A 12,629-nucleotide genomic window follows, 5' to 3' on the forward strand; every position below is an offset into this window, starting at 1 on the left:
GCATTGTTCTGTTTTCTAATTTTTATTGTGTTTTATATATTGAAGTGTACTGTGATTTGGATACCTAATCCTTCTTGATTTCTTTAGCTTTCTTTATCCCTAGTTTTCTAAAACGTCACATTGTGCCTTGAAAGAGGCCTCTCTGTTTGTCGTACTGAACTTTGTAGGTGTTTTCACTTTAGAGCCCAGTGGCCTGCCTTCAATTCTCAGAATTTTTCTGCCTTTTTAAAAAAAAATAACTTTTTCCCGTGTGTGTGTGTGTGTGTGTGTGTGTGTGTGTGTGTGTTTTAGAACCTGTAAAATAAGGTGCAGGCCCACCTGTACAATCATTTAATTTTTTAATCTGTCTTCTTTCATTGAAAGTAAATCTGTCTTTGTTTTGCATCTGGAAGACTTCTTGATCTTTCAAACTCACTTATTGAATTTTCTGTTTCTGCTAAAATAGTTTCATTTTCCAAGAATGAAGAAACCCTTCCTTCCTTCCTTTCTTTTTTTTTTTTTTGTGTGAAAGCAATGTTTTCTTTCAGATGATACCAATTTTAGTTGTTTTAGATTTTTCATCAGTTCCATGCATTGATTTCTCAGTTCTTTTTTTCTCTACTTTTAGTCTCAGCCTTCTATTTACAAGGAATAGTCTAGGTATCTGGTGTCATTGATTATCTGTTTATACCCAAAGGAGACAGTTACTGAAATTGATCTGAAGTTCGGCATGGGTAGAGCTCTTCATAAGTGATTGGATGGGTAGTCAGTTCACATTTCATTCAGCATTTCTAGGTCTTCTCTTGGGTTCATCTGTTTCTCCAGACACAATGCTTCTATGCTGCTGAGAGATAGAAGTAATTCAGTCAATTCTAGGAATGTAAAGGGAGAATGGGGCTAGGGTTTTAACCAGTCAGCATGTAGACTTTCATTTCACGTCTCTGGCTCAGTAAAGTACTTCATCCTTCGTTCTGCTAAATTGATGTGCCTGAAGTCAGAACTTCTGGGTCAGCCTGTCCAGATCTTAAGTTGGCTCTGGTCTTAAGTTGTGATGGCAAAGAGGTGGTGGGACTGAGCCTGTTGGGAGTGAGCAATGCTTTTGAATATGCTACAAGGCTGTGTGGTCAAATTAAAGAACTATATTGCATAGGCCTAAGGGATTAAGGAAATCTTCTTAAAGAGTTCCCGTATAAGTAAGAAAATCCACAAAAAATGACCTCAAATGTCCAACTGAGGCAACCTGGTTGGTAAGCTTTCTTATAGAAGATAAGAGCAGTTCTTATGATGCTAGAGGTAATGGGCAGAGCAGTGCTTCAGACAGTAGCTTCCTGTGGCAGCTGAGAGGATTTGAGAAAAAGCAGAGACTCAAGTGGTGACCTGAATTTGTGCGTTAAACAGTGAGGATAACTTACTAAAGTCTAAAGATAATTTCCACAGTTGACTAAATTAGTGGTTCATTTCTGTCAGGGCTGTGGCACCTACTTGTTTCACCTGAATTCATCTGATTCACCTTGAGATGGCTACTCAAGTCTCAAGGACACTGAGGGACAGAAAACAGTAGGTTCCTGTCTTGTGAATTTTTTAGCTTTATTGAGACAGTAGTGAAGTATAAGCTGCCTATATTAAAATATATTATTTGATAGATTTTGACATATGTACACACCAATAAAACCATCACAATTAAGAAGAGTGGACATATCTTAATGCTCCAAGTTTCTTTGTGGTCCTTTGTATGCCCTCTCTCCTCCTGCCTACCTCCCATCAAGGCAACCACTGGTCTGCTTTTGGTCAGTTTAGATTAGTTGCATTTTCTATACTTGCATATATACGAAATTATATAGTATGTACTGTTTTTTGTTGGTTTTTGGTCTGGCTTTTTACAATCAAGATAATTATTTTGAAATTCTTCTGTGTTGTTACATGAATCAATAGTTTATTCCTTTTTATTGTGAGAGCTGTTAGACTGTATGGATGTAACAATGGTTTGTTTATCCATTCAGCTTTAAATGAACACTTGGGCTCTTTTCAAGTTTTGGCTATTCCAAATAAGTCTTTGTGTGGACACATGCATTCATATCTTTTGACTAAGTACTTGCTGTTGAGAGGCTGGAACAGAGTAGGTATATGTTAACTTTTTACGAAGCTGCCAGTCTTTCCCATAGTGCTTATGCTGTTTCACATTTCCACCAGCACTGTATGAGAGTTGCAATTGCACCTTATTATCACCGATACTTGCCATGGCCAGTCGTTTTAGTTTTAACTGTTCTAATAGATGGGCAGTAGTACCTCGTAGTGGTTCTGCTTTGCATTTCCCTAATGACAAATGATGAGCATATTTCCTATAATGCTGTTTGCCATTCATAGATTTTGTTTGGTAAAATGTTCAAATCTTTTGTCCATTTTTAAAAATTGAGTTGCTCATTATTAAGTTTGCAGAGTTTTTATGTATATTCTACATACAAGTTTTTAAACCAGATATGTGATATGCAAATATTTTTACCCAATCTGTGGGTTATCTTTTATTCCTTCTCTTTCAGAGAGCAAAGGTTTAATTTTAATTTTAGTGAAGCCTAATTGATAAATTTTTTTTTCTTTTATGGATCATACTTTCCATATAAGAAATTGTATCTAAGAAATATTTACCAACTCAGGTTTACAAAAACTTTGCCCATGGTTTCTCTTTAAAAGTTTTATAGTTCCAGGTTTTCCATTTTTGTGAACATGTCTTGAGTTAACTTTGGCTCTTGTGTGAAGGCTGGGTCAAAGTACTTTCTGCGGGGTGCCTGGGCGGCTCGGTCAGTTGAGTGTCCAGCTCTTCATTTAGGCTCAGGTCATGATCCCAAGGTTGGGGGCTCAAGCCCACCATTGGACTCTGCCCTGAGCATGGAGACCACTTAAGATTCTTTCCCTCTGTCCCTCTCTGCCTCTGCTCTTCTCCCCCGTTTGGGTGTTCTGTCTCTAAAAAGAATAAAAAAATTTGCTTTTTGCAGATAGATATCCATTTGTTTCAGCATGATTTATTCAGAAGACCATCTTTTCTTCATTGAATTGTCTTTATACTTTGTCAAGAATCAGTTTTCCGTATGTGTATAGTTTTGGACATTTTGTTTCCCCATTGATCTGTATATCTTTACATCATACTAAACTGTCTTCACTGTTGTAGCTTTGTAATGTGTCTCAGTCAGTGGTAGCTCTAGAACTTCATTGTTTTTTAAAGCTCTTGAACTTCATTGTTTTGACTCTTCTAGGATCTTTGCATTTCCATATGAATTTTAGAATCAGCTTTTACATTTCTTTAAGAAGCTTACTGAAATTTGGGAATTTTGTTAAATAGATAAATTTAGGGATAATTTACATCTTAACAATATTCTGCCTTCTAATCCATGAACTTGGTCTGTATTTTTATTTATATCTTCTTTAATTTTTTTCAGAATGCTTTGTACTTTTCAGTGTAGAGGGCTTGACATACTTTGTCAGATTTATCCTTAGGTATCTTATTTTTTTTTTTATACTATTGTAAATGGAAAGTGAAATTTCAAAAATGCTGATTGTTGCTAGTATAGAAATGCAGTTAACTTTTGTATGTTGATCTGGTATGCTACAATCGTGTTACTAAACTCCCTTCTTAGTTTTGGTATCTTTTGTGTAGGTAGATGATCATGTCATCTGTGAATAAAGATAGATTTACGACTTCCAGTCTAAATGTTTTTATTTATTGCATGATTGTACTAGCTAGAACCTCTAGTCTTTATATCGTTCTTGATGTTAGGGGAAAAGCATTTAGTCTTTCACTGTAAAGACACTGTTTTTGTTAATGCCTTTAATCAGATTAAGGGTGTTTCCTTTTTAATTTGCTGAGAGTGTTTAATGGATGGATGTCATATGCTTTTTTCTTTGTTGAGATTATTACATGCCTTTTCTGTGATAAGCTACACTGATATTTGAATGTTAAGCCAATTTTCATTCCTGGGATAAACCCCACGTGGTACTGATAAAGCATCCCTTTTACATATGGTTGGACTCAATTTGCTAAAATATTCAGATTTGTGCTTCTGTATTCATGAGGGATATTGGTCTTCAATTCCTTTCTTTATAATATTTGGTAGAATTTAGGAGTGAAGCCTTCTGGACCTGGGCTTTTTGTTGTGGGTAGTCTTTTACATTTATATCCTTTAACTTTTACCTGTGTGGTTATATTTAGAGTGCATATATTGTAGACAGCATATAATTGGGTCTTTTCTGATCACTTTAAAAATGAGGAGAAATGTGCTCACGTGCCCATCAGAAGATACCCCTTAGTTTTTATTGGCTAGAATTGTTTCCAGAGCTTGTGCCTAAACCAGTAATCAGGCAACTAGGAATAATGGAAATACTCAGATTGGCTTAGCCCAGTGCACCCATCTCTAGGTGAGCTCTCCAGACAGTAATATCAGCATCACCTGGGAACTTACTAGACATTCAGATTCTTTGACCTCATTCCAAACATACTGAATCGGGTAGGTTAGACCTGCCTGCGACCAAGTGTTTAGCAATTTGTGTTTTAAAAAGCCTGCTAAGAGATCCCAATGCACCAGAGATTGAGAACAACTGACTTAGGCTAGCCTTTACTTGGGAGTCTAGAGCAAGCCACCCAGTACTGGACAGTTCAGAGGTCTTTCAGCAAGGGAGGGTGAAAAGGATGGATTTACATAGGTAGGTATTAATCTTGTCACGGTAGACCAAGGCGGGGCCCAGGAATAAGTTTTGACTAATCGCTATATTCCCGATGAAGGGAGGACCGCGGTTCACTCTCTAAGGGAAGAATGTTCTATTAGGATTACTACTAAATTGATTAAAAGATATTTTAAATCTGCATCTGCAGCAGGAGTTAGCAAACTGTGTCCTGGGGCAAATCAGTCCGGCTGCGTGGTTTGAATGGCTAGTCAGCTAGATATTTACATTATTAAAAGACTGGGTAAAAAACCCAGAAGAATACTCTTTCATGACATTGAAAATTATGGGAAATTCAAGTTCCTGTGTCTATAAATATTTTGGAGAAGCACAGTCCTATTTATATATGGCCTGTGATGCTTTGGAGCTGCCACAGTGGAGTTGAGTGGTCGTGACAGAGACTGTGTGGCCCACAGAGCCTAAATATTTCCTAGCTGCCCCTTTATAGAAAATGTTTGTCAACCTCTGATCTACAAGAAGAATTTGCTGAAGAATAGTATCACTCCCCAACCATCTTGGATAACTGAGAAATTATTTTGACAGATGGGAGTCCTGACTATAACAGTATGAGAATGAATAATGAAGTAAGGTGTTCCAAGAAAATGCGCTCAATTAGAATTGTGGTAACTTTGTTTAAAGAAGTATTACTTTCACGATATTTATAATTAGAATGCAGCTTTATAAATGTTAATTACTAGAACCAGTGGTTATAATTTTCTTTCTTTTTTTGTCAGCTAAGACGATGAACTTCTTTTGTATAACCCTGTGACTGAAAATACTCTCTAAGTTACCTTAGCACCATATATCAGAAATAATATTGCGGTTATTTTGAGTTCTGCCTATTCTGTTTAATGGTATAGATGCTGAAACCAAACTTTTCCCTACAACATATCTTTGAAAGCTGTTTGGCTTTCTTGAGAAAGAAGCACATACCAGATTTAGTACAGATTTGAGAAGGGGAATAACTGATTCTTTAAGGTTTGAGAGGATCAACAGACTTTCACTAGTTTTAGGCTTATATTTTTAAAAAGCACATAAGATTTGCCTCGTTTGCCGTGTCATGTTTACATACATGAGCTCAGGGGCGCCTGGGTGGCGCAGTCGGTTAAGCGTCCGACTTCAGCCAGGTCACGATCTCGCGGTCCGTGAGTTCGAGCCCCGCGTCGGGCTCTGGGCTGATGGCTCAGAGCCTGGAGCCTGTTTCCGATTCTGTGTCTCCCTCTCTCTCTGCCCCTCCCCCGTTCATGCTCTGTCTCTGTCTGTCCCAAAAATAAATAAACGTTGAAAAAAAAAATTTTAAAAAATACATACATGAGCTCAGTTCATGTAAGATTCTGTCACCAAAGAGATGAAAGTGTCCATTTCTACAAATCCAAGTGAGGTAGTCAGATCATCGCGGTGCCTGTTCAAGGTCAGTTCAATAACAAAAGCCTCCTTTCTGACTATGAGATGTTGGTTTATAGTTTTTTGAAGTCCTCCTTCCCACCAAGCTACAGAGAGCATACTATTTTATTTGGGGGCATTTCCCTGTTAAAAAATAATTTTGGTATTTGAAGTAATCAAACATGAGCTTTGTTTCACTAGAAACTTGTTAAATACATGTTGTTTTCCCTAGAAGAGGGGTCATCTCTATATACCTATATAATACCTATAATGTAGATTTCTCTTTTTAAGGTTATACGTTGGCTCTTCAAAGACATTCACATCATCAGAGAAATCCCTGAGCCCTTTGCAGTGGTGTAGACACGTCCTAGATAATCCGACTCCAGAGATGGAAGCAGCAAGGCGTTCCCTGTGCTTTAGACTGGAGCAAGGTAATTTCGAACCTGCGCATTTACATTCTCGAACTCTTGCCACCGTCAACTCTGTTTTTGTTTCTGGTTTTGGAATTGACACTTAAATGGAAAAAACTTGCCCAAAGGTATAGCTGTTACATGCAATTTGCTTCACATTTATTACACATCAGGATTTCCCAGTGTAAAAGGTATTTAGTTTCATGCTTGTTTTTAGCCACATTTTTAGCTTGTGTTTGTATTGAAAGATAGGAATAAACTTTATTTTTCTGTGTTTTTTTTTTCTTTCTGTTTGCAAATATACCAATAAATAAAATGGGTCAGCCTTTAATTCTCTGGGGACAGCAAGAAGGTGGTTGTGTGGCTGAATTCCAGGATGGAAAACTGAAGTTTCATTGGGACCTGAGTTCTGACCTTTTTGAGTTCCATGAATGTTTAATTGGGTTGTATAACTGGAAGTCCTAACCTTTATAAACTGGGAAATAATCTTCACACTGTATATAACATTAGTTAACTTATGGAGCCCAACATAAGTTTAAGTAAAACAAAACAAACAAAAATGGACTGCTGTGGAAGGAAGAGCAGTAAAAGGAATTAGTAAGCAGGACTTAGCTCCTTGCCATTTATATTTAATTAAGGCTGTGATTATTTAGGTTTTTGCTCATCTCTTAACTCTTGGTATCTCTTTCATTATCTAGCAGCAGTGTTTCCATTATCCGTAACACACTTGAGCTTGGAATTACAGATTCCTGCCTCTTCCAGATTAAATAATCAGAGTAACTGGTAGTAGGGTCATGAGAATCTGCACCGACAAGTTCACCAGTGTGATTCTTACGCACACTGTAGTTTGAGAACATCACCTATGCTGCCTTTCGGGGATAACGATGGTTATCAAATTTTGGACAGGAGACAAAGTATAAAAGGTGACATTTCTTGAGCTCTTAATTCTGTGACGGTCAGTGCACTAGGTTCTTGACATCCTTCATTTATTCAGCCTAACCACACTCATCTGTAGTGGGCACTATACCCACTCCTAGAGAAGGGACAGGTGGAGTGGAGGGCAGTTAAGAGGGTTACTGGGGCCAGAGTGACACCCAGGGGCAGAGCCAAAACCTGGGTCTCCTTGACCCTAACGACTGTCCTTAATCAGTCTTCTGCTTTTTTGGCACAGCCATGACTGAATATCAACAGAAATCTGTTTTAAATATTTGGGAAACATCAAAAGGCACATTTTATTAACATTGTAACTAAAATGAAATAACTTGTTTAGTAATTGAAGAGTGGGGTAGGAACAAAGGAGAAGTATTAGGGTTAAAACTTTGGTGACAGATGCTTATCTAAGATAGCAACCATCTGAGTTAGGAGACTTTGTTCATCTACCCAGCTGACCCTCAGCAAACCATTAAGTCCCTCTGGGCTTTTTAAAGGGTTATGTTGACTGTCTCTAAGGTTCTTTATTCAAACATCTCTTGATTCAACTACTCTTTATATGGACACTCTTATATATGAATTTGGCTCAGTTTCATTTGAAGTAAAGTTCAAATGAAATTCAGAACTAGAATCCTTTAGTTGAGGGATCAACAAATTTTTTCTGAAAGGGACCTGATAGTAAATATTTTAGGCTCTGCAGGCCGCATGGTCTCTACCCTCAGTAGAAAGCAGCCATAAATGCAAACGTTAATGAGCAAGGCTCTGTTCCAGTAAACCTTTATCTGTGGGCACTGAGATCAGAGACTGGAGTAGGAACTGGAGTGGACACTGAGATATGAAACTGGGGATGAGTTGGACTTGGGCTACCCAGGCCTTAGTTTGTGACCCCTGCTTTAGTTCATTTGCACACAAGGTAGATTTACATACAAGATTGACTTAAAAAAATAAAGGCTTTGAGGGCACCTGGGTGGCACCTTGATTTCAGCTCAGCTCAGGGTCAAAAGGTTTGTGGGATTGAGCCCCACATCTGGCTGTCTGTTGACAGCGAGGGCCTGCTTGGGATTCTCTCTCTCTGCCTCTCCCCCCTCATGTGTTCTCTCTGTCTCTCAAATAAACATTTAAGAAAAATAGAGGCTTTAAGTTTAATGTAAATAATCCTTATTGGTGGCTGCTTTTGAGAATTGAGACTAAGTGCCTGATTATCTAATTTTCCTTTCACTGACAAGCGGCTAAAGCAGAACGGTGAGGTCATGAGGACAAGATTTAATGTGCTGTAGTTTTATTCATAATGTAATGAATTTAAATTTCATGTTAAGAGTTTAAACAGAGAACTAGCTTTCCAAAACCTACATTAGTGTTTTGTGAAATTTGTGTATAAATCTAAATCCTCTTTTGCTGTGAGACTAAATGGTTTTGTTCCAAAGATCCATAATCCCCTTAGGAGATAAGAAGTCACTGATTATAGTAGGTTGTTCATTGGATGAAATTTGTTTTTGAAATTTAACTTATATTTTATAAAGCAATCATTTAGATTTACTCTTATGAGTATTACAGGGAAAATAGCATATTCCTACCCCACCTCTCATGCCCATTTGATTACCCAGATTCAGTTACTTAACAAAAGCTATTTGTTTTGGTTTTGCTATTTATCTCTCATTAAATTCCCATACCTATAAGTTGTCAACTTCTTACTTTGAGTTATGAAGGTTTAATTCTTTTTACTACCTTCTTCCCTTTACACCTTTTCTCTGCACATCTTCCCATGTAGCTTTTTGCCAATCTTTAAATAGATTGTTTAATATTGATTACAATAGAAATAATCTTATCTAGGTCATGCAACATTTTGTTGTTTTTTTCATCTAATCTTTTGTTTTTGTTCTGGAGTTAAAAGTAAAAGGACCCTTACTTGCTGGTTTTGGTTTTTGTCTTTAATTTAACCCCACACACTCCAAATGAACCATCCTCAGTACAGTTAGACATACAAATCCACCAAGGGTTTTATTTCCCTTTGTTTTTCCAACGTTCCTCCTGGTAGTGCCCTCGGCTGACCCATGATGTGCTCTGAACTGGCTCTCTGCAGGCTCATGGGGCTCTCGTGGGACTTCCTCTTACCCTCGTTCTGCGGATCCTGTCCCCTTTCCAGTGTCACAATGCCTGTTTCCTGGATGCAAACTTCCTTTTCCTTATATTCCCTCTTTGGGGAGAATTCATTCTCCTCTTGCCTTTTTGGGGGAGTAGAAGAGAAATGAGGATATGGGAGACAGAAACTTTGAGAGCCTCTTATGTCTGAAAGTGTCTGAATTATATCTTTGATCTTGATTATTCTTTGAGCTAGGTGTAGAACTCTAGGTTAGAAACCAGTTCCAGCAGAGTCTAGGAGACGTGGCTCCATTATATTTTAGCTTCGGGATTGCTGTTGAAGTCCTTGTACTATTCTAATTTCTGATTCCTGTGAGCTTTCTCTTTTTTTTTTTTTTTTTAATTTTTTTTTCAACGTTTATTCATTTTTGGGACAGAGAGAGACAGAGCATGAACGGGGGGAGGGGCAGAGAGAGAGGGAGACACAGAATCGGAAGCAGGCTCTAAAGAGAAAGCTCACGGGGCGCCTGGGTGGCGCAGTCGGTTAAGCGTCCGACTTCAGCCAGGTCACGATCTCGCGGTCCGTGAGTTCGAGCCCCGCGTCGGGCTCTGGGCTGACGGCTCGGAGCCTGGAGCCTGCTTCCGATTCTGTGTCTCCCTCTCTCTCTGCCCCTCCCCCCGTTCATGCTCTGTCTCTCTCTGTCCCAAAAATAAATTAAAAAAAAAAAAACGAAAAAAAAAATTTCTAAAATACCTTTTAGATAGAATTTTAGAATCTCTTCATTCCTAGTACTTTGAAATTTTCATTTTTTGTGCTATATAGTTGGCACTTTCAACAAGGAAACTTTAGCTCTACAAAATGTCTTGTGTTATTTCTCTGTAAATCCATCCTCTCCTCCAGTTTTCTCTATTCTTTCATTCTAGATACTCCTTTTAAGTCAAATGTTGAATTGCCTGCTTTGATGTTCAGATTTTATATTCTTCTCTTCTGTTTTCTGCCATGATATTGGTATTCTGCTTTCTTGGAGATTGTAAAAATTCCTCTTCGAAACCTCTTTGCTGCATACTAAGTTCATTCCATGTGCTGGGCACCATTGTAGGGAATGAGGGAATGGGGGTGCAGCAGGGACCAAACAGGTGTTAAGTCCATGCCGTCGCTGAATTTACCTTCTAGCACGCACACCTTCACTAAGTCCTCCTGGTTTTGTAAGGTACTGTTATTTGTGTAAGGTATCTTAACTCCAGTAGCTTTTTACTTCAGTTTATTTAAGCAATGGAACCTGTCTTTGATAACAGCAGGAGAGGGGTAGCTCCTTGGGGAGTTGAGAGGGAGTGTTTTCCTAAAGACTTCCCAACAGTCATCTTGTTTTTGCTTTACTCTGAAGCTCCCTGCCTTCAGGGAGGGAAGGGTGTGTGGTATCCTGCACATTCAATTCTAGAACATTCCAGTTTCTTGTTGGCTTATCCCCCACTGTGGGCCCTTGGAGCAGAGAATGTCAAAACCCAAGCCCATTACCTAATGTTTATCTATTTTCCGTTTATCAGTGAAATGACCTTCTTAGACTGATAGTGTCTCTTTTCTTGTTTGGTCTTACTTGTAGGTTTAGAAGACTTTTGAGTTTAGCTGTCATTCTAGTGTGTTTTTTTTAACTGAATTTTATTGTTTGTTCAAGTATAATTACCAGTTTGAGGTGCACAGTATAATGATTCAACAATTCTATATATTTCTCAGGGCTCATCAAAGTAGGTGTACTCTTGGGGCGCCTGGGTGGCTCAACTGGTTAAGTGTCCAAATCTTGATTTTGGCTAAGGTCATGATCTCACGATTCATGAGTTTGAGCCCTATGTCAGGCTCTGTGCTGACAGTGAGGAGACTGCTTGGGATTCTCTGTCTCCCACTCTCTCCATCCCTCCCCTGCTCGTGCTCTCTGTCAAAAATAAACATTAAAAAAAAAAAGTGTACTCTTAATCCCCTTTATCTGTTTCACCCATTCCTCCTACCTCTCTTCTGGTAATTACCAGTTCTTTGTATTTAAGAGTCTGTTTCTTTGTCTTTTTTTTTTTTTATTGTTTGTTTGTTAAATTCCACATATGAGTGAAATCATACAGTATTTGTTTTTCTGACTTATTTCACTTACCATTATACTCTATTCTCAACATCCATGTTGTTACAAATGGTTAAAATTTCATTTTTTATGGCTGAGTAATATTCCATTCTATATATACCATATCTTCATTCATCTATCAGTGGACACTTGGGTTGCTTCCATATGTTGGCTTTTGTAAATAATGCTACATTAAACATAATAGTACATATGTTTTCAAATTAGTGTTTTTGTGTTCTTTGGGTAAATACCTATTTTTTACTGGAATTACTGGATAATAGGGTAATTCTATTTTTAAAGTCCTAGCCACAGCAGTCAGACAATAAAAAGAAATAAAAGGCATCCAAATTGGTAAGGAAGAAGTAAAACTTTCACTATTTGCAGATAATATGATAGTATATATAGAAAACTGTGAAGACTCCACCAGAAAATTACTCGAACTGATTAATGGATTCAGTAAAGTCACAGGATACAAAATTAATGTACAGAAATCTGTTGTGTTTTTATACACTAATAATGAAGCAACAGAAAGAGAAATTAAGAAAACCATCCCATTTACAGTTGGCACCAAAAATAATAAAATACCTAGGAATAAACTTAACCAAGGACCTGAAAGCCATACGCACTCCAAAAACTACAGAACATTGATGAAAGAAACTGAAAATGACACAAATAAAAGGGATTGGAAGAACCAATATTGTTAAAAGTGTCCATACTACCCAAAGCAGTCTACAGATGTACTGTAATATCCCCATCAAGATACTAACAAAATTTTTCTCAGAAGTTGAACAGATAATCCTGTACTTTGTATGGAACCACAAAAGACCCCGAATAGCCAAAGCAATCTTCAAAAAGAACAAAGCTAGAGGTATCACAATACCAGATTCAAGCTATACTACAAAGCTATAGTAATTGAAACAGTATGGTACTGGCACAAAAATAGACACATAGATCAATGGAACAGAATAGAGAGTCCAGAAATAAATCCATGCTTTATGGTTAATTAATCTATGACAGAAGAGGCAAGAATATA

At 37.8% G+C, this 12,629-nt stretch overlaps 1 protein-coding gene across 3 annotated transcripts in view; it reads left to right on the top strand.

Moving 5' to 3' along the window:
* Positions 1 to 12,629, top strand: part of SLAIN1 (SLAIN motif family member 1) — a 62,391-nt gene that overhangs the window by 8,023 nt on the left and 41,739 nt on the right. For all 3 annotated transcript variants that reach the window (XM_047080898.1, XM_047080884.1, XM_047080890.1), the window contains exon 2: positions 6,364 to 6,503. In XM_047080898.1, the coding sequence (XP_046936854.1) occupies positions 6,364 to 6,503 (140 nt within the window). The remainder of the gene's footprint in view (positions 1 to 6,363; positions 6,504 to 12,629) is intronic.

The sequence above is a fragment of the Lynx rufus genome, unplaced genomic scaffold (genome assembly GCF_022079265.1).
Source record: "Lynx rufus isolate CCGP_SWC_20201006 ecotype Redwood Valley unplaced genomic scaffold, mLynRuf1.p SCAF_1, whole genome shotgun sequence".
NCBI lineage: Eukaryota > Metazoa > Chordata > Mammalia > Carnivora > Felidae > Lynx > Lynx rufus.